This window comes from Acanthochromis polyacanthus, chromosome 6 (genome assembly GCF_021347895.1).
Source record: "Acanthochromis polyacanthus isolate Apoly-LR-REF ecotype Palm Island chromosome 6, KAUST_Apoly_ChrSc, whole genome shotgun sequence".
In the NCBI taxonomy this organism is placed as follows: Eukaryota; Metazoa; Chordata; class Actinopteri; family Pomacentridae; genus Acanthochromis; species Acanthochromis polyacanthus.
The window spans coordinates 18,502,050-18,524,467 of record NC_067118.1 but is presented as its reverse complement, the minus strand read 5'-3'; the positions used below and the strand labels follow the sequence as shown (position 1 = coordinate 18,524,467).

At 39.7% G+C, this 22,418-nt stretch overlaps 1 protein-coding gene across 3 annotated transcripts in view; it reads right to left on the bottom strand.

Annotated features, from left to right (window-relative positions):
- The window catches only part of prex1 (phosphatidylinositol-3,4,5-trisphosphate-dependent Rac exchange factor 1), a 101,997-nt gene that overhangs the window by 30,056 nt on the left and 49,523 nt on the right, over positions 1–22,418 (bottom strand). For all 3 annotated transcript variants that reach the window (XM_051948981.1, XM_051948983.1, XM_051948982.1), the window contains exons 11-19: positions 19,295–19,395; positions 17,406–17,509; positions 16,584–16,633; positions 13,913–13,988; positions 12,998–13,070; positions 8,909–9,054; positions 5,202–5,294; positions 1,623–1,771; positions 1,387–1,472 (exon numbers count right to left, since the gene is read on the bottom strand). In XM_051948981.1, coding sequence (XP_051804941.1) covers positions 1,387–1,472; positions 1,623–1,771; positions 5,202–5,294; positions 8,909–9,054; positions 12,998–13,070; positions 13,913–13,988; positions 16,584–16,633; positions 17,406–17,509; positions 19,295–19,395 — 878 coding nt within the window. The remainder of the gene's footprint in view (positions 1–1,386; positions 1,473–1,622; positions 1,772–5,201; positions 5,295–8,908; positions 9,055–12,997; positions 13,071–13,912; positions 13,989–16,583; positions 16,634–17,405; positions 17,510–19,294; positions 19,396–22,418) is intronic.

Below are 22,418 nucleotides of genomic sequence, written 5' to 3'. Positions count from 1 at the left end.
GGTCAAAAATGTAACATCTACTGACAGATCCCCAGTGCTGGATCACAAGCAAAATATATGTTGCTTAAGACGGAATCCAAGAAATACTAATTTAACTTCATCTGCCTGGCAGGGAGATGGAAACTGGTTAACTGTTTAGCTAATTACTTTTCAATCATACAAGCACATTTATGGCATTATCTTTGGCAAAAACTAGAATAAACACTGTTTCTTTTCATGTGAATGATGACACTGCATGGTGCACAATTTCTCTTCTTGTTTAGTTTGGGTGGTAGGAAGATCCGTTTCGTTTTACAGCCCTATTATCATTCATTTCAACCCAATAGTAAGAGCTCATCCTGCTGGTTATTCCTCAGAGACTCATAGCAGAAGGACTAACACTGAAATTCATCCACAACCAAAGTAAAGTACTGTGGTGATTGTTGTGGAAGTCAGTTAACCATCTGAACTTCAGGCAGGTTCTAGGTGATTTTTTGCTCCTGTCACACTTCATTTTTGTTTTTTGTTTTTTATTTACTTTGGGCCCATTTCATACTGCAATATAAAGTCCTGCACCTCTATAAAAAAAAAAGAAAACCCATGACAAAGGAGAGAGAACTCAAATATGTCTTTCACTCAGTATGAAATTAAACAACAAAAAGGAAGAAACATCTATTGCCATCTAAATATATGTTCATTAATGTGCACTCTCCCTATCAAATAAATAAATAAATAAACATATTATAGATATCTTACTACTGAGAAATCTGTTTCCGTACTCCTATCTGCTCTGTGTAAAAACAACCTGCAGTTCTGTCTGTCTGTCTGTCTGTCACATTACTCAAAAACAGATTAATGGATTTGGATGAAATTTTCAGGGAAGGTCAGAAATGACACAAGGACCAATTGATTTTCACAGGTTTTGGCAGTGATGCAGCTTATAGTCTGGATCCATGATATTTTTTAAAGATTTCAGCCATTGGAAATGATACTCAACAACTAATGCGCTCTCCGTGTGCTTTTCAAGTTTGTCATGTGACAATTCCTAATGGCTTGTCCGCTGCAATGAGGAATGCAGAATTTTTAGCTGCTTTTGTTTATTACAGAATCTGGTTAGGGCAAATGCTTTTTTTGTTTTTATTTAACAGAGACTCGTAGAATAAAATGCCTTTGCTGTAATACCTTGATTTTAAACTGAAAGTGGGTTAAAATTTTCTATGGAACTGTGATCACAGATAATGTTCAGGATGCTTAAGGCCCGCAGGAAGGTTGAAAATCTCAAAATTCTTTTGAATTGTACAGCTCCTTGCTCTGATAAATGGTGTAATTCTGTTATGTTTTAAAAGATAACAGATTTTAAACCTATTGGCAGGTTTTGGGATTCTGGGTGTAAAATCTGTCCCTCACCTTTCCTGACAGCATGGACATGGGGAGGGGAAGAGCCACAGAGTCTGAAGGAGAGGCTGTCTGGGTGGTCAGGGATCTTCACAATCCTGAAAGAGAAAAGACCAGTCAGACCAGTGTGTCCTGTGTGTGTGTGTGTGTGTGTGTGTGTGTGTGTGTGTGTGTGTGTGTGTGTGTGTGTGTGTGTGTGTGTGTGTGTGTGTGTGTGTGTGTGTGTGTTTGGGTGTTTGCTCCCTTACTCCTTGGCCTTCGTGGCAACCAGCAGTCGCAAGGAGCGTCGCATGCAGAAGGCCTGGTTAATCATGGTTTCAACCTCTGAGAACGGCCTCAGGAACAGCAGGTCCTCGTTGATGGTAAAGATCTTCCTGCCCACCTGCAGGCCAGCCATCTGGATGGACAGATGGACAGACAGGAGACAGAATACTGTTATTTTTAGGTTTCAACTTGATTTAGCTCCCTCTAATGCTCCATTTGTGCAGTAAGAATTTCAGGCTGGGACCACAATTAATTTGCAAATTACCACCCTATTATCACAGTCAGGCCTCAACTGTGTGCTGCATTTTGCTCAGATTAAGTGTTGATTCCTCAAAGTCAAGTTCAGTACACTGTGTCAAAAGGCCTTGAGCGTCTAAATCCAAAAATTTACCAGTCTGAAAACATGAGAATCTTAATTCATCAAAATATTGTGCAGAAATTGGTTTTAAGTCAGGCTGCATAGTGGCCTTGTGGCTAGCACCATCGCCTCACAGCTAGAAGATGCCCGGTTCACAAAAACATGCCGACGTTAATTGGTAACTCTTAATTGTCTGTAGGTGTGAGTGTGATTGTTTGTCGTTATGTGTAGCCCTGTGTCCCCTGCCTTCACCCTAAGTCAGCTGGCATAGAGTCCAGCGCCCTCATGACTCTAATGAGGACTAAGCGGTGTATAGATGATGGATGGATGGATGGATGGATGCTTTGAGGCCCAAATAACAAATAAGTGAACTCAAAAAAAATCAGAGACGATGCAGCGACAAATTTCCCTAATTCTGTCTGAACTAACACGGACTGACCCACATGACAGAATACCAGTGTGTGCTACTCAAATTTTTCACAGCCTGCTCCATCTTCTCATCTATTTTCCAGCATATGAATGGAGTTTTTGTTAAGGGAGTGCATATCAAAAGTGGCTACCCACTATGACTAAGTTCTATGATGTTTACACTCTAGTGTCTTTCCTGCTGTCTGTTAGATTTGCATGTATTCCCAAACTAAGTGGTTACTTTTACTTTCCACGTTTTTGCAAACAGGAATACAGAGATGCCCTCTATTTCCATTTTCCTCATCATGTGGCTAGGTGTTTCTGCCAGCGACAGGTCTTGCCTTATCCCTCTAACTAAATCTGCTCTCATCAGCCACAGTGCTTTTAAGTCTGGAGATTCACCAACAGTTGCACAAACTAATTTAAATGCTCCCAAAGTATCAAACATCCCCAGATATCAGCGTCCAAAATCCCTTTAGAAATGACAGACACACACACAGTCTGCTGCGTGTCCTTAAATGCAGTCATCTTTCACATCTTCTGTCACGTTGTGAGAATAATGCAGCCTCTGTGTGTTTGCTGTGTGAGTCTAGTGTCCTGGGCAAAGATCCGGTGGGGTGGCCTTGGCTGAGTCTGGCTCTGACTTTGGACAGCAGCCCAGGATGGATGTAGGAACGACTGGGAGGAGCCACGGCCATTTGAATGAGGAAGGATGTATGTATGTGTATGTGTGTGTGATTACACAGCAGGGGTGCTGGTCTACACGTGACTTTCTATAATAGTATCATATAGTGAAAGAGCTCAGTGTGCGAGTGTGTCTCTCTCAGCCCTTTCAGAGCCCCATGGGAATCAGCTGAGCTTCATTCACTGTGCTGGCACATGGGCCGTGCCACATCTAGCAATCCTGTTATTGTGGGAAATGGAGGACATGGGGGATGAATAACAGAGGAAGAGACAAATGAAGAAAAAGGAGTAAGAGAGTGAGGCTTTTACTGCAGCGGGAGCAGGCAGAGGAGGAGAAGTAAGATTATCAAGAAAGGAGAAGGGCATTGTGAGAAAGACCTGCAATAAGTAAAATAACAGATTTAAAGAGAAAACTTCAACCACAGAGAGAAATGAGGGCAAAATTACATGGTGGGGAGCAAATTATTTAACCCTCTGAACCCCCAAACCTGCCAGCAGGTTTCAAAGGCAAGTTATTTTTGAGAAAAAATGCCAGAATTACACAATTTATGGTACACAGATAGCTCAACTGGTTGAGCAGGCAGCCCATGAACCGGGGCTAAAGTCCGCGATGCAGCAGTCTGGGTCTGATTCCAGCTCACAGCTCTTTACTGCAGATCTTCCCCCATTTTTCTCCCTACTTTTCTGTCTGTCTCTCTACTAACCTATCTAATAAAGCCAACAAAAGGTGAAAAAAAGAGAACTACATAATTTTTGGAGCTATAAACTGTAAATCTGAAAGAAACTTTTTGACGGTATTTGTTACTAAAAGCGAATCAAATTGTGATGTTCCATCAAAATGACTTTATTCTACATGTGTCATTCAAAAATGTAGAAACAAATTAGCAATTTACACAAAGATGATTATGTAAAAAAAACAAATTCAGCACTCATCAGCGTAACTGCAGCAGTATGGCTGATTAACTTGCAACTAACAACAATGTGCCCAAAATTCACTGTTATTTGGTTGAACTCCAGGCTGTGTTTACACTGAGTAGAAATAAAGAAAGCATGTAGAATGTAGCATATCTGTATCTTGTCGATTCACAATATTTTTACTGTATTGATAACACCCATGGACACTTGGAAAAATGTTGTAGATGTTGATTCCATTAAAAAAAAGCTATCAAAGAAGCATCCCTTTAGTTTTTTTTCTGTATTTATGACATGATACTTTAATCTGTTATACTGCAGCCAGTTTTGCATTGTCTCTACCTCTAGTCATGGATGTTTCCCTACAGGTTCAGGACTTTATATTGCAGTAAAAAAAATGAGCCCACAGTGAGTAAAGATGTTCGTGAAAATCACCCAGAAACTACTTGGGGTTCAGAGAAGTAAAACTCAAAATGCTGAACAAAAGATTTCCCATCTCCAGACCTGTGGAAAAGGAAGATTCCACAAACATCCTGGGTTTTTTTTTCCCCCCAAGTGAGATGACATTGAAAAAAATTAACAGTACACAGACTTGGGTAACTTGTCAGACTGAAACTTGTCTAAGTGACATAACATGAGGAGAAATGACAGAAAAGACAGGAAAATAGTTGCCTTGTTCATCTTGTGTCACTGCAACAATTACGGCGTCACTAACTTTTTTTTTTGGTCTGGTTGAAAAACATATTTAACGTTGCTGACACAGTAATAAAACACTATCTGCTGACTCCTCCAGTCTATACATTAAAACAAAAATGCTAAAATTAAGAAAAGAAACCAAATAAGAATGCATGCTTTAATTTCTCATGTTTTGCCAAGGTGTTGTCTGCGTTTAATATGCTCTTGATGAGTGAAGCTGTGTGTGTGTGTGTGTGTGTGTGTGTGTGTGTGTGTGTGTGTGTGTGTGTGTGTGTGTGTGTGTGTGTGTGTGTGTGTGTGTGTGTGTGTGTGTGTGTGTGTACTTTGTCTGGAGATGATGTGAGTTAATATGTCAACGGTTGTGCAACCAATCAGAGCGAAGTTCTTCTAAAGGGAATAGATGCAGAGTGACAGCAGCCGTCCAAACAGTAGACAGCCATTACCTACTGGAACTAACACCCTGGGGTGAGAGTGTGCTTGTGTGTGTGTTTGTGTTGACCATTACCTCAGCATGTGAGCCTCTGGTGACAGACTTCACTACAATAGCCTTGTTTTTCTCCTCAATCTCAAAGCCGTAGTCTTCTTCCTCAGGGTGAATCTAGCAGGGAAAAATCACAAAATTACTCTCACATTTACACTGCTGACTGCCAGACTTAAAGGTCTTCCACTGGTTTAGCATCATAAGCAAGAAAGTAGCCGTACTGTTTCAGCACCACATAGTCATAGACATTGTATCATTCAGCTCCGCGGCTGTTTTGCACGAACTGAAAAGAAGAGAGTAATGTACACAAATCATACGACTATTTACAAAAGTCAGCTGAATGCTCTTTCCATAAAAGGTCAACTGCATCCATGATATATCTATTTTTAGGAATCGATACAGCTTAAATAATATTATACAGCACTCTTTCTGGGGGGTCCTGCATACAAACTATCCACACATAATCATAGCTGTGTTTGTGATTTCTCACACTGTATTCCCCTGTGGGGCAAAGCTTAGTAAAATGCTGCCATCACCAAACACATTAGCAGCTTGCATTAGTTAAGCTGCTGAGGCCATCTTCCTGCTGCACAGTCCTGATAAGATGGGGATCTGTGTGCGTTATATCAGAGGAGATGACTGCGGTAAATAAAGAGTTCCTGCACTTCGCTTCAATAATGGGCAAGACGGAGGATTAGTTCCGCTAATCAAGGAGAAAAGCCTTTTCTATTTCTTGTGGAGGACGAGATAGCGTGCCTACTTCCCACTCTGATACGGAAAGGGATGCCGGTGATGCTTCTGGGTTTCCCTAAAGAGAATGGACTTAACTAAGCAGTTCACTTTCTGTTTCCATCTCTGGAAATCACCCAGCACAGTGTACAATCACTTAGTTTCCTGTCTCATTTAACAGGGAAAATTATATATATTGCACACACTATGTACCATCTCTATGGTTTTACTATGGAAAAAAGTCAGTATTCAACCCATGGCTGCATCTGCGCTGCAGGTGTGATGACGACTTGATAGGATTTAACCCTCCAAACCCAAAACCCACTGCGATTTTGAAAGGCATACGATCTTTCAAAAAGAAAAAAAAAGGAAGAAAAGCACCAAAATTATACCATTTATTGTCCAAAAATGGTTAAAACAGAGAGAATGAGTCGATTTTACAACTCCTACACATTACTCCGATCCTACAACTATTTTTGCTTTTATGGTTACTGTCTCTAATAAATTATGTATTTTTAGTGATTTTTCAAAGATACCATTAATTTACTGCCATTTTTTGGGATTTAGAGGGTTAAAGCAGAACAATGAGTGAAGGAGGAAAAATCCAAACTGGTGTTGGTACCAAATACAAGCCTCATTTTCAGTTCTGTGCACCGTCACCAGCATAATCAAATGAGGACTTATTGTTCATTTATAGTGCATTTGTCTGTCTGCAACAATTAATTTCGGTCGCCTCTCATAGTTCCATCTCTTGTCTCAGTGGCAGCACAACGGGGACTTCATGCCAGCCAATACAGCCCATTATATTATGACGATGTTCATGACAAAATGTTCATTAAGATGCAAGCGTGAATTCAGAAATTTTATTGTCATTGCAGCTGCCCATTTCCTTTCTTGTGTAGTTATTCCTCCGCTGAGGAATGCGGCGGAGTTATGTGACGATCGGCATACGTTTGTCTGTCTGTTAACAATACTGAAACACGGACAAACGGATTTGGATGAACTTTACAGGGAAAGTCAAAAATGAAACAAGGACCAACTGATTCGATTTTGCCAGTGATGCAGCTTATAGTTTGGATTCACGAATTTGTTAAAGATTTCTGTATCATTGAGAGATAGCGGCAGGCATCACTGTAACTATGACAACAAGTGAACACTACGTCAACTGCCTGCTGACGATCACATGATTGCGATGCTACTACAATCCGGCGCTGCAGACTAATCTGGACTTTTCTGTCAGGAATGACAAAGGGAGCAATTGATTAAATTGTGGATCCGTTTCCAAGTCCCATCAATTCCTGCTGGCTGCTACATATTTATGCTACAAGGTCATTTTGTTTGTGGGTGCATCTATATTAAATGGCCAAATTCTATGTTGCTGTGATTTCAGATCATCAATAACTAATAAACAAATGCTGCATTAATAAAGAAAAACGATTATTTCTGATAATGCCATATGGAGGAATGAAAAGCCTTGGTGGAAAACTGCGCTCTGAGTGCTTTTCTTGTTTGTAGCTGTGGAGATCGGTAAGAAGAGACACACATAAACACGGGTAGCATCAAGTCAAGAGAAGGAAAATAGATGTCACGGTGTCAGTTCAATTAAAAGCTATACAATTCAGTCCTGCTCATTGCTGAACAATTAATCGATTTTACATAGAAATCATAGTTTGAAACAATGTGGTGAGCAAATCATAAACACCACAATTTAGCATTGATATTATGTAGCATGTCTGACCCAGGGTCTATTTTTATTGCTGTTACTTTAGATTGATTGCAGGATGTGTAATACTTAGATGCGACTTGAGCCATTATTACCTTACTGAAAGAAAGGTCCTAATATTTACTCAGTCAAGGAATGTGGCCGAGTAAATGTGTGACGATCGGCATTGGTTTGTCCGTCTGTGTGCAACATTATTCACAAACGGACTAACTAATATAAGAATTTTGGCCATTTTAAATGTAAAAAAGTCAATAACATAATAACTTGCCAATTATGTGGTAAAGTTTTTGAGCCAATAAAGTAATAACATTTTGTCCATAATGTAGTAAGTTCTTACACTAATGGCCTGGCATTAAAAAAATCCTTTGAAAATGTAATAACTGTAGACGATAATGCAGCCGCATAATGTTGTAGGGCTGGCCCGAACAGCAGTTTCTGGGCTCCGAATATTCGGCCCCAATTAATGACGATTATCCGAATATTCGGTCCGCTCCGCAACGAATGGAGTGGTTGGGGGATATTCGGATCTCAAAATTAATAATCGGATACCACTGTCACGAATGAATATTCGGATATTCAGGTCCAGCCCTATAATGTTGTACAAGATTTTGCACAACAAATTTTCTTTTTGGCTCTTACAGCCATAATTAAGAACAGTGACAGCTACATGGTACGTATCCTTGATGAATGAATATGATGACCATCCACTATGCCTATTTTTGATGAGCAAACTGCACAAAAACTGCAAAAAATGTTTTATTTACAAGAAATGCAGTAATATTTATGCATTACTACATTACTGGCTGCAGTTATGACACTTTCAAAGGATTTTTTAAAATGACTATTTAATGTCCCATTAATTTAATCACCAATCAATAACATAATAATTTATTACATTATTGGCAAAATGATATTACATTATTGGCTTTATTAAATTTAAAATGGTCAAACTTATTACATTATTGGTCATGATTACGTTACTGGTTGCTACAGGTTTGTTCTGAAATTTCTGTGTAAACACTTCCATTCAGAATATGAAAGAGTGGCTCATAAGGATGCATTTGAAAAGGTTGTTTTCTTTGTTTTTATGCTGGAAACTGTTAAGAGTTGATATTGCTGTAAAATGCACTGAATTAAAACATCTCTGTGCCACATTCAGTATCTCCAAAGGAAACGAAAATTATAGTGTGAGGCCGGTATTTAAAACCGAACCTGCAATCTGTAAATCCATGCATATATGGGAGAGAATGTAGAAATGAGTGTGTGTGTTCCTGCTCACCACGAGAGATTTGGCTAAGATGTTCTCAATGAGTTTGAAGTCATTTCTCTGGAGTTGCTTGCTCTTGGTGCTGGTTCCCTCAGTTTCCTCGTCTGCATAGAAACGGAAGAACTGGGACTCGTCTTTAAACTCGCTCTTCTCCAAGACTAAAGGAGAAAAACACACACAAAAAACACAAAGCACAGCATGTGAGCAGAAAGCAACAATTAGCTCAACAGCAATACATCACATCTCAGTTTTGTCAGTTGGCTGAAAAAAAAAGAAAGAAAATGGGTGAAGCGACAAAGTGGCCAAAAGGCCTTTTACATTTAGCTTTGATGATTCCTGGTCCATTATTAATGCAACGTGCTGAGCTCAAAGTGGAACAAGTGTTTCTTGTAAATGTTAAGTGTTTTCCAAAATGGCACAGAGTTACTTGCAGGTCATGTCCTACTTCAAAGACCTGTGTAGACATACAAGTATTCGCAGAATCAAAGGAAGCTTTAGGTGTTGACATCTTCACACAAACAAGTTAACGGTTAATTAGCTCATTAGCTGATGAGGCTAGCAGGAACATCTGGAGTTAAAGCACATCTGGGTCGCAGCCAGCACGGGCCAGGTTTAGCAGGACTCTGAGGACACAAGAAACAGTCTGCTGTGTGTGGCTGAGAGTGTCTGAAATCCCACTGTTAGACTGAGATTCCCATCAACACCTGGGGCACTTCAGACAGGTGAGGAGAATGTTCTAGTTACAGCAGTTTAAAAAAAAAAAAAAAAAAAAAAAAAACATGCTACACTAATCCTACTGTCACGTTTTAAACAAGAAAAGCACCCAGAGAGCGCAGTACTCCGCAAAAGCCACTCAGTCGTCATCTCATTTCCGACGGATGAAATCTTGAAAAAAATTTGTGGCCGAAATCATGGCACGATAGAATGTGGTCATTTAACATAGATGTAGCCACAAACAAAATGGCCTTGCACTGAGCACAGGTGTGTGTTATGCATGTGTACGTTATGTGCGGATACCGAATCCTGTCACTCAAATATGTAGCAGGTGGCGGGAACTGATGGGACTCAGAAACACCCCTACAATTGAATCAATTGTTTCACATTTCATTTTCTACACGCAAGTCCTGATAAGTCTGCAATGGTTGATTTGCAGCAGGATCGCAATCATGTGATCGTCAGCAGGCAACTGACGTACAGTAGTGTTCACTTGTAGTCATAGTTGCAGTGACGCCGTGCCGCTATCTCGCAATGATGCAGAAATTTCTAAGAAATCTGTGGATCCAGACTGTAAGCTGCATCACTGCCTAAATCTAGTCAGGTGGTCCTTGTGTCCTTTCTGACCTTTCCTGAAAAATTCATCCAAATCCGCGAGTCCGTTTTTGAGTAATGTTACTTACAGACGGACAAACGTATGCCAATTGTCACATAACTGTGATCACTGACATCAGGTACCTTAATAATTATACACATGCATTTATCCACCCAACTTTGTGTGCTCATATAAAAAATACATACAAATACATACAATTACTTTAATTTCATCACATTCCTTTGAAAAGTAAATTAAAGTAACAGGCGCTCTTTCACAATCATTTTGCATTTATGATGGCTGGGCTGAAGGACAAGAACAACTGAAACAGGTGCAAAGACAGAAGCAGGCCTGAAGTGACAGGACATCCACCACTCTTACAGTACACAATTTACCAGCAGCTTTTTGATGTTTGTACTTAAAAGGCATGATAGGACTTTCATTCACGGACAGAAGATGGCCAACTGAGGATGTTTCCCAATCTTACGTAAGCGTCTTAGTGTATAACTCTCTGCGGACACTGTAAAATGGGGCTTGTACAGGCATCTCGGAGAGCCGAAGGTACTCAGCTGTTCAGCGATTTGGACGGCATCTGGCACCCACAGATGAACAAAAGGCTTCACAAATTCATTACACACGCTACACCCACCAACACTGGCCTCATGCCAACTCAAACGATGCCTGAATATTAGTTATTTCCTCTGAGTCACGGAGGCTGTGGCCCTATAATACCTTAACACCACCTATTTAACCAGAGGGAGTGCTGCTCCGGAAACTGTCAGACCATAATAACACACCGTTACTCACACGTTGCTAAATCTTCATTCAATGATGAGAACAACTGTCAAGATCTAGGGCTCAAGAAAACAAGGATAAGGCTCAGCCTACTGGACAGGAGCAGGCAGTTGATGGGAATGCTCAATTGCAAATGTGTTTTTTCTTTCTGTAGTTTAACTGTAAATGCACAATGTAAAATGGGAAGCAGTGATGCAAGTATTTGGGCAAACATGACAGACACATTTTACACGTCATATTACAAGAAATGGCGTTTAACTCTGAACCCTAAAACCTGCCATCAGTTTGAAAGGAATGCCGTCTCTAACATTAGCCAACAATGCAATGAACCACATGTTTGAAAGCATCTCAAGCTTTATATGCTGAGTTTTCTGAAGGACGAAATGCAGCAGGTGTTGATGACAGTGTAGATGGTGTAAGCAGGTAAGGACAGATAAAAGCCACATGAACTTTGCTATCTGTTTAAGTGATCAGCCAAGGGAGGGATGAGGAGCCTGAGCCAGCAGATGTGCTGACTAAGATCTAGAAGAGTGACTGCAGACAGGTGAGAAGATAAAGGTCATCACACTGAAGAAGGCCAGAGAACAGGTGCCGCCTCTCAACAGATGGTAGTGGGAGGTAGGTGTATGTGTGAGCACAAGAGAGGTGAGCAAAAAGTGAGGAAAAGTCACTCAATGACGGTCTGGGAGCACAAACACTAGATGAAGTATTTACAGGAATCATTTGTAAACCTGTCATTATGAAAGACGAGACACCACGGTTGTTCAATATTTTGCTTTTCTAAGCATAGATGGGAATAATAATGATATTCATTTTAGAAAGATTGGGGACATTCTGTAGGGGAGTGCATCATAGAACATAAAAATGACTTTAAAAAAAAAAGCAGAAAAAGCCAGTAGTAATAGTTTTTGACTGCACTCGTCCTACAGAGCTCTGTGGTGTGATTTAAATGGTCAAATGAATTTGTCTTGTCTCATGTGGTGGCAATCATTGCTGTTTTCTGTCAACATCATCCTCGCTCATTTTGCTGTGCACATTTGGAGCCTGCATGTCAACAAACTCTGTGCAGTAAATAAAGTTTTAAACAGACCACTAGTCAGAGTAAATACTGTTCTATGACACAGATTTCTCTTGTAGATTAGTCATGGAAAATGAGAACCATCCTAGTTTCCTTTTTGTGTCAACCTGTTGAAAAAGTTGCAGCATGATGTGTTTGAGTGAAGCGGCCTTACTACTCGTGCACATCGTAATACTGAATCTGAAACTGCATTGTGTGACCGTACTAGACAGTCAGTGTCAATCAGATCCACAAAACTACCCAGTTAAAAATGATCTTATTAAAATTCAGTCTTCTTGTATACTTCACTATACGTGTCAAGAAATCAGGAAGTGCTGTCATCATGTGACTTCTTCAGGATTAAGTAACTACTTTTTTAAAGTGCTTCTCACTTTAGCGATAATACACTTGTCCAATGATGATGGCTGGTTCAATTTTAGGCCCTAACCAGTGGTCATGGTTCAGTGGACTGACCCAGACAGCCGTGTAGCAAATCCAAACAGCTGCGGTTAGTGTACACTGCTAAAACTGTTTACATTCAACATGCCGGGCTGGAACCAAAGCCGATCCACTGCAGTGTGGTCAGTGAGGTTTGAAAATTTAGACTGGGTATGCAAATTTGTAATCTATCTTTTTCAACCTATAAGACAATAGGACAATAATACATTTTTGTGGGCTGACAAGTGGAAAGACTGGAGGTTAAAAAAAAGGTTGAGGCAAGATGATGTAAGTGAGCAGCACAGTGAGGTGAGAATGAAAATGAATGAAGTCACACAACAGCAGCATGAATGAAGTTCAGAACTGAGCTGTTGCAAATGAAAGCACTGGAAATTCACATCATGTCAGAGTGTTACCAGACTGAAGTGAAATACTCATCACTCTGCGTGTGTGTTTGTGCCCATCTGTCCTTCATGCATATATGAGAGAGAGTGTAACTGACCATGGTGCATGAAGCCATTGTTGCAGAGCCCCACACCCAGCATCACAGCATCCTCTCGGGTCGAGCAGTCTCCCTGGAAACCAAATCAATTACGCACACTGTCAGTCAGTTACGATGCCTGTTTACACCTTCTCATACACAGCACACTGCAGCACCAGTGGAGCTCAGATGCTGAGCTTTGATCAACATCTGTTCAATCACTGTGTCTAATAAAGGCAGTGACAGATTATAAGACTCATTCTGGATTCTATAAAAGAAAAAAAAAGGGACCAAAATATCACAATTTATCAGAGCAAAAAAAAAAAATGTAAAAGCAGAAAGAATAATTAGATTTAAAACTTTTAGACGGTCTATGAACTATTCATCTGTGACATGTTGTTCAATTGAAAAACTTAAAACACTTTATTAGACGTGTCCCATCTAAAAACTAGCCCAACATGTTGTGTTAGCTCTAACTACGCTATGTAAAAAAAAATAAAATTTTGAGGTCTTGGGGCAACAACCGTGAGTCCTGTGACAAATAGCCAGAAATTTTTCGAGCTGAACTGCAGGCTGCGTTTACACAGAGCAGACAGAATTAAAGTATGGAAACACATTTTATAAAATATCTATAGCATGTTGGGTGTTAATCTTTTTCCGTATTGGTAATACAGAAAACACTTTTTGAATTATATTGACTTATTTTTGTTTTACTGACTAAACTATCATGAGCACACATTCTTGAATTTGGAAGAAACTCAAACCTGTATTGCTAACAATCCTCTTCTGTGCTCTTAAACTTCAGTAAATAATGACAAATGCCCATAGTTTGTATGGTCTACATGTCCGAACGAATACATTCTTATAACACTAGTCTTATTTGTATGAGAAAAACAGTTTTTGAGTTAGGATTAGTAGAATAGATGCCGATTTTACCTGTGACAGCAGCCAGTCCACCAGTTTGCTAGCAGGAACCACAGATTTAAAGGTTTTCAGATGGTGGTCTCTGTCTCTGCAGGAACAACAAAAGGTTTTTACACGGAGGAACAGTTCAGTCAGTTGCTTCACATACAAGTGTAACAAAACCTCTTTGTGGTTAACTGCATCAGCACCCAGCTGTATGTGTTATTTACAGGTCTCTCACTACACCAGCAGATTATTTTTCACTCGAAGCCACTCTGTATGAGATGTACATTAATGTTCGGGCTCATTGTGCTGCTACATCAACATCATCCTGTAAGATAACTCGATAAAACTCTATGATGGGAAGCTGTCCAGGCCCATTGTCTCTTTAATTTCTGATTGTGTGAGTGTTGGGGAGCTTCCGTGAAAAAGAAAAACACAGAGTAGCGCCCTGATCAACACGCAAACACGTGAAACAGGAAGTGCTGCCGATGTGGGTTTGCCTGTGTGACTCAATGGGTGAATCAGAAATCAAGAAAACAGTGTCTTCTATCTCTTTTGACATTTCTATGCTGTGGCTAAGTCATGGGGTATATCTGGACAATATTTTTTGCAAACTGCCACAACGATAACATCTGTTAAGTGCAGATGTGGATAAAAGTGCAGTGATTAGTAATGCAGACAATGCAGTGAAATAAGACAAAAAGCTAGTTATTTTCAAACACCATTTGCTGATCAATGATTTACTGTACTGGGTAGTGTATCATTCTCTATAAACTATGCATGGCAACGGTGATTTTATTTGGTTTATCTGTATTTTGTCATTTCTTTTATTACTATTCTTATTCAAGGACCTTTATTTGTTCTGAAACCAGTGGGGGTTCTGTCACTCAATAAAGTTTAATCAAACAGAGCCAGACTTGTGGTTATTTATGATTCATAAATGCAATACATCCATCACTCAAACGTTATAATTAACGGTTGGTACTTGCAATGCCAATTTAGTGATGGATTAAAAAAGCAAGGCCATATTGCATAATAACTGGCTGGCAGGCAGAGGGATTGTGTTTGTATGTTAATAGGATTTGTCCTCAGACCAAAAGCTCTTTGTTTGCGCCGATGGCAACCCTGGACACTTCAATCAGCCGGCGAGAGATGGAGGGAAAGATAGAGAGATGAAGGTGGAGGAGTATAAAAGGAGGGGCAGACAGACAGACAGTGTGTGTGTGGTGTGTGTGTGTGTGTGTGTGTGTGTGTGTGTGTGTGTGTGTGTGTGTGTGTGTGTGTGTGTGTGTGTGTGTGTGTGTGTGTGTGTGTGTGTGTGTGTGTGCGTGCGTGCGTGCGTGCGTGCGTGCTCGCATCCACGTTTGAGAGGTTGTCAGGGAGCAATGTGTGTTTTCTGTGGTTTTAATTTGGACACATTCAGGTGGAAAACATTTTTATGAAGTGAGTTTATTCTATTGCACACAGGACTAATTTAGGATTCAGGGTTACAATACAGATAACTCTGAGGTAAAATTAACTGTTTTATCAGCCTGCATTAGTTTAGTTCTTTAGTCAAGATTTATGATGAGCATTAGGGTCAGACTTAGTTTAGAAGAAAGCCTTATGGAGTGCTGCATGCATAAATGCAGTTGCACATTCAGGGAATGCTGTGTTTATGCGTATTGACTATATACTGCAGTGTTTATATTCCTGAGTAAGCAGGAAAGTGAGCCTGTGTGCATTTGCGTTTGAAATAGAGATGGAGCACAAATGAGAAAGAAAAAGTGATTGATGACATTTAAAAAACATCTCTTGAATTCCCATAAATGTAATAGGTGACTAATACATATTCAGCTGATCAGCATGTGCAAGCAGGTTGGAGCGGGTGGAGAAAAGTGTCAGGTGTGATGTGTGATAAAAGAGTATCAGCAAGAAAGAAAGGAAAGGTGTAGAAAACAGTGGTGAGACCAGCGACGTTGTATGGTTTAGAGACAGTGGCACTGAGGACAAGACAGGAGGCAGAACTGGAGGTAGCAGAGATAAAAATGTTGAGGTTTTCTTTGGGAGTGACCAGGATAGACAGAACCAGGAATAATGATGAGTACATCAGAGGAACAGTGCATGTTAGATGTTTTGGAGATGAAGCCAGAGAGGCCAGACTGAGATGATTTGGACACGTACAGATGAGGAGATAGTGAATATATCAGTAGAGGATGTTGAGTTTTGAACTGCCAGGCAGGAGGCCTAGAGGAAGACCAAAGAGGAGGTTTATGGATGTAGTCCAAGAGGACATGAAGTTAGTTGGTGTGAGAGAAGAGAATGCAGATGATAGGGTTAGAGAGCAGCAGATGTTCACTCTGGCTACCCTCTGATGTAAAAAGCTAAGAAAAGAAGATATATTCAACTAACCCTCAACACTACAAAGATTAAGAGACAAATGCTGGTATTGAGTGGTTCAACTTCCAGTCATGAAACCTGGCATCTTCAGCCTGCACTGAATCCAGAAGCACAAACCTACAGCAGCTCAGGCTGAGTTCAAGCTGGACAGGAAGGAGGTCTGAGGGCCGTCATTCCTGGCAGCGCTACTGTTTGTTCAGTCATTACAGAGAGGGTGACGTGGGGCCAATGTGAGCCCTTCATGAATATGCATTCAGGCACCTAGAGAGCATTCATTAGAATGTGAGGGAGAAGGAGAAAGGAGGGCAGGGCAGGTACTTACTTGATGACAGGCGTGTGAAGGCTGTGAAGGCGGCAGTACAGCCTGACGCCCTGGAGGGGAAGAAAAGCAGAGCGGCTGACTCATAGATCATACACACCTTGGGTAAACAAGTACAAGAAGAGATTCAATTGTTGACTGTGAAAATAGTAATCCTGAGGCTATCATTTTGGGACAGAAATTTCCCCTAAATGGGCTCTAAGAACAGATGTATATATACACTACCAGTCAAAAGTTTGGACACACCTTCTCATTCAATGGTTTTTACTTCATTTTTTATACAATGTAGACTAATACCAAAGACATCAAAACCATAAAAGAATACATATGGAATTAAGTTGCAAACAAAGAAGTGTTAATCTTCAGTATAAAATAAATATAAAGCGTTGAATGAGAAGGTGTGTCCAAACTTTTGACTTAAATTAAACATCCTCATAAGCCAAAACAAGAAGTCCAGTTGCTCTCTACTAAAGTTTTTAGGGCTGTATACTGAATATGCATATTTTAAACTGTAAGATATCTTGATGCAAATAATATGGTACAGCGATTGCTAAATTCAACAGCATTTAGTAAAGTAAATCATTAATGCGCTGATATGAAAATGCATCTTACTGCTAGAACTGGCAGCAGGTGGATTTCACTTCTGCTTTTCTATTAATCTTTTTTAACATGCACATTAAAATCTCAAATGATCCTACATTCTAACTTGCAGCTAATGCAGAATTGACACAGCATTGTGAATTTAGAGATCAGACGTTAAAGTGTACTCTTTTTGGTGCCCTTTGTTTTGATATTTCTCATGCAGCACCTTCGACATCCGGTTACCTTCGACACGATGTCCTCCATCTCACTGCGAGCCTTGTAGGTGCCATCATCGTAGCGGAAACGGTACAACACCTGCTCATTCTTGAACTGGTGCTTATCTGACACTGAAATATCACCAGAAGGAGAAAATGTCATCTCAGCAGGGATCCGGTTTGAATATGGGGTGAATCAGGGTTCATAAGTGTCGTCTGTCCTGAGCCAAATAAAAAAAAATAACCTAGAAACAGTCCCAGAGCTCTCTTTATCAGTGCATTAGTGGCTGAGCTTTGTCACTGATGTATTTGAATATCAAAAGCTGGAGACTTGTACATATATAGGTATATATAAAGATATGGGCTGAAGTGAGTTTTGTTTTCATCTTTCCAGTTCTGGTAAGCCGAGGATGCATCTGCTGAGGATGGCAAATGGTTCAGCAAATATGATTCTGAATGTACACAAATAAATGTGCAATAAAAGACTTAACATTTGCTGTCAAATTTAATCTATATTGAGTCCATGCAAGTTTCACATTGTCTGGAGTAAAGAACTTTAGGTTATGAATATATTCTGCTGCCAACTTGTTTTTTTTTTTCACATTTATTCAGCTGAGGTTTCTGCGGTAAGTACAGAAAAAAGGCAAGAAGCAACAATCTAATGTCAGGGGAAAAACGGCAGTTGTAAATTTATGTCTGTGTTGGGTAAGAAATTACATTCAAATATTTAACAGGGCAGACAGCTGCCAATTCCCATAAAATCCCCTAACTTGCATTAATGAACACAAAACTTCCAAAACAACGTCTCATTTATATGCATCCAACAGAAAATGGAAAATGACTAATACATCCGCAGATGACGGTCAGAGAAGCTAACAGTGTAATCTGCCAAACAGAGGCAGTTTGGTTCAACCACAACAAGTTGGCACAGACTCAAACAAGCTGCTGGCTTTCTCAATCTGGACTTAAAATGCCCCCATAAAACAAAAAAAAGGAATGCACCACCAAATCTGTCACTGTAAAGTGTAAAATGTGGGATTTAAAGTGCATGGAATGATAGCTGAATTATTATAGGAGCAAAGGAGATGTCAAAATTGCTAACAGTCAAGTACGAACTGGAGCTCAAACACGTACAGCCGACTAGCACTATGCTATAAAATGCAAGCGGTTGTCTCTTTACACAAAATGAATGCTTTATCCCACAGTGGTAGATGGACACACTGTCACCTCCTCTGGTTTCCTTTCAATGTCTAACCGGCGACACCTACGTTTTGCCTGCAGGGCCTCAACCTCTCCAGTGGGACCACAAAGCTTTATTTCTATCCCACAGAACCTGACATGTCATCACTGTATCGCTCTGTGGTTGCAGGTAACTGCGAGGCAGGATTTCTGGGGATTTTCCACAGGTATTAAGGAACACAAACGCTTGGTCTCAGCAGATTGCCTGAGTGTGGTGTGTAAAAAAATAAAATCATGTACAAGAGCCTCTTCAGCAAGATCCTGGACTACTGTGTTCATGCTTTATTTAGAAGTGTGTGTGTGTGTGTGTGTGTGTGTGTGTGTGTGTGTGTTTGTGTTTGTTTGGGGGGGGTCATTTCTCAATGCATAATTCCGGTTAGTGAACCTGTGAGTGTTACACTCAAGTCAAAATAAGAGAAAGTTTATGATGTGAAACCCATTTTTCCAGAACTACTATTACCAAACAGTGACTCTCGATCATGGTAGGTTCTACCACACAATGTGTCCAATAATTACAGAGGGAGAACAACAATCAGAAAAATTGATTTAACAAACCCACATATGACTGAACTACACCATAATAAGCACAAAAACATGACAGCGGGAATTATAAAGAGCATCATAATGTAAGTGAAAACCACAAACATAAGAAAACAGAGAGAGGTATTGAGGACTCACCATGGTGAATAATGCCGTTTTCCAGTAATGCTTGTCCCAGGTTCACCCCCTCGTCAGGTTTGCTGATCTCTCCACTCTCTATCAGCCATGACACGAACTCACTGAGTACACAAGATGAAAAGGAATAGATGGAAAAGTGATAATCCCTTCACTGTTTTGTTTTTGGATTTGCCTCATCTTCGTCGCAGGCCTCCATGCTGTGCTGTTTCTGGATGGAATTTCACAGACTTTCACACTGTGTGTCTGGCAGACATGCAATATGGGTGCTGCTATGCCATCATGCCGCTTCATGTTTTAAATTCTGTCCATGAGGCTGGTATTTCTGAAAGGAGCTTTATTTTCTTTTTCCCGGTTCATTTGTGAACCCTCTTAAGAAAACACAGCCACAGCACTGAAACCCAGTATTTCGCCATGCAACAGTGGCTTTGTACAGTTGCAGCAATTGCAATTTAGTTAAACTTTGAGTGCTCTGCAAAACTGATGTGCATCTGAAAAATATGAAATGAGTTTGGGTTTGTAACAACACCTTGGAAGGAAAGCCCAATCATAGAATCGTGGTTATATATTTAAGCAAACATGTCAGGTATGTTTTAACTTCTTTATATAAATCAATGGCTTAAAGAGTCAAATAGCTTTTTGGAGGATGGCAATATGTCCAAACTGAGCTTAGGTTTGTTTCATGTTCCTCTAAATAGTTCTACACACATAGTAAAGTTTGTAAAATCAAATGAACACCTTCAAGATTTTTCATATGGAATATTTTCTCGATTTTGTGACACAGTTCTGGTAGAAGCTTTGAAAATGCCATTTGCTCTGCAGTGCACTGAACAAGCACAGCGTAACTGTGAATGGCCTTCATGTTCATGGTTTATGCAAAATACATAGTGTAAAGCACACTGAGAAACATATCACAAACTAAGGTAAATAAACCTTGAAAACTATTGTACTAATCGTCAACCTACTTTAAATGTGTTATGCAGAGGTGTCTTATGTATGACACATACACTATCGGTCAAAAGTTTTGGGTCACCTAGACAATTTCCCATTCAGATAGATATTCTATCAAAAATCAGCCGTTTCCAGCTAGAATAGTCATTTACCACATTAACAATGTCTAGATCATTTTTCTGATTCATTTAATGTTATGTTTATTGAAAAAAAAAGTGTTTCTTTCAAAAATAAGGACATTTCTTAGTGAGCCCTAACTTTTGACACAGGCAGTGTTCACTGAACAAATGTTTGAAGGAGGAAATTAGAATCTCTCATTGCCTTTGCCTTTCATGCTCCTGAGTGAAATCACATCCCCAGATGATGAACACTGACCTGGAGTGTTAGTGCATGTTTGTGTATGTTTGTGTGGGTGTGTGCTTACAGGCAGTCATGCAGTCTGATTGCATAGCATTCGTATGTATAAAGTCAGCCTACAAGACTGATTGCAGTGTGTTTATTACTGTGTAGAACCACACACACATTAAGCCATCTGCCTCATCAATAAACGTCTTCACTGTGATCTGCCAGGTGTATGCTCTAACCTGGATTTGCTGTATATGTTTGTGCAAGTGTGTGAACTTTCTCATACTTTCAGGATCCAAGATAAAAAATGTGATTTCACACTGGCAATACTTGTGTCTGTGTTCTCATTGTCGCTCTGCGTTCATGCCTAAACCCATGGCTGCTAATTGACACTGACAGGGGACTCCAGTGAGTGTGAGCGAATGTTATGTAAGCGTCAGGTTAATTTTGGACACAGAGCTGTTATGGAAATGAATATGATGAACAGGAATAGTGAATAGAGACAGAGGAAGAGAGAGCTTTACAGGGAGATGCAGATGACAAGGATAATGGATTTGTGGGAATAGAGGTTGACGTGTCGAGTGCATGCATACTGGTTCAACTGAATGTGTGCATCAACATCTGAAGCTGAGCTACATTAGCAGCATCGTTTTTGGATTTACTTCCAAAATCCTTGTTAGTATGTCATTTTAGTTAGCATATTTAGACATTTAACTATTCATGGTGCCATCAAGAAACATCATCCCCTCATTATCTTCTGAAACTGCATTTCAGATCATTTTCAGTTGGTTTCAATTTGTATCATTTTTATCTCACGATCAGATTCTTCAGTTCTTCTGAAATTCTTGCACTACGTGGAGACCTGATGAAGACATGCAGATACACACGGTCCATAGGTTCAAAACTGAGAAAGTTCTGGTGTTTAGAGGTCCTGTTACAACCATGTTCATGTATTTATGTTGATTGGAAATCTCAGATGTACTCTATTTAGGTTCACTCTTGTTGCATTGGATTTCTACTTTGTTTCTGACTGTTCCAAAGAGGAAACGCTTTACTTATCAACTTAGAAATAAGACAAATCACTGAGAGGTAAAACAATTTTGAATCCTTTGACTTTTAAATGATATTATACAGTGATATTTGCCATTTCTGTTGACAAATTATAAATCAAAAGGCATCTCCACAATGTCACTGCCAATTAAACTTCACCAAGAGAAAAAAAGTTCTTCCAAACCTTTATTTGTTGTTTTCTAAGATCGTCACTCAATATTTATCTTAATTAGTTCCAGCTTTGTACCACAGAACCTTTGTACACTCACTTTATTTTTAGTTTTGGTTAAAGCTTGCTTGATCTTGTCACTGCAAGGAAACTACATGCCCAAAATGTACTTAGAATTAATATGTATTATGGAAATGAGACACAAGGAATAGGACTGGAAAAGACGAGACTGAGAACCAAAAGCTAAAGGAACAGAAGATAAACCTCGAAACCCAACGGCTTGTTCCAAAAGCATATGTTAAAAATTCTGCAAAACTAAAATAAATGATCCAAGCCAAACCAAAGATTTTCAACTTTCCACAGTATGTAAGCCAATCATATGAGATGTGTAGTTTAACTGTAAAAAATAGGCAAATCTAAGCCTAAGAATGATGTTTCATACAATTCACTCTTCTATATGTCTCATTTATAAAGCGGCCAAATGAAAATGCAGTGTGTAGAGTCACCTTTTTCCATTAATGGGAACATCTCTGGGCACTTTGGAAAATGTTGTATATGTTAGTTCAATTTTTTTGTCTTAAGTTCTCTCGACTTGTAGTCATAGTTGTGCTG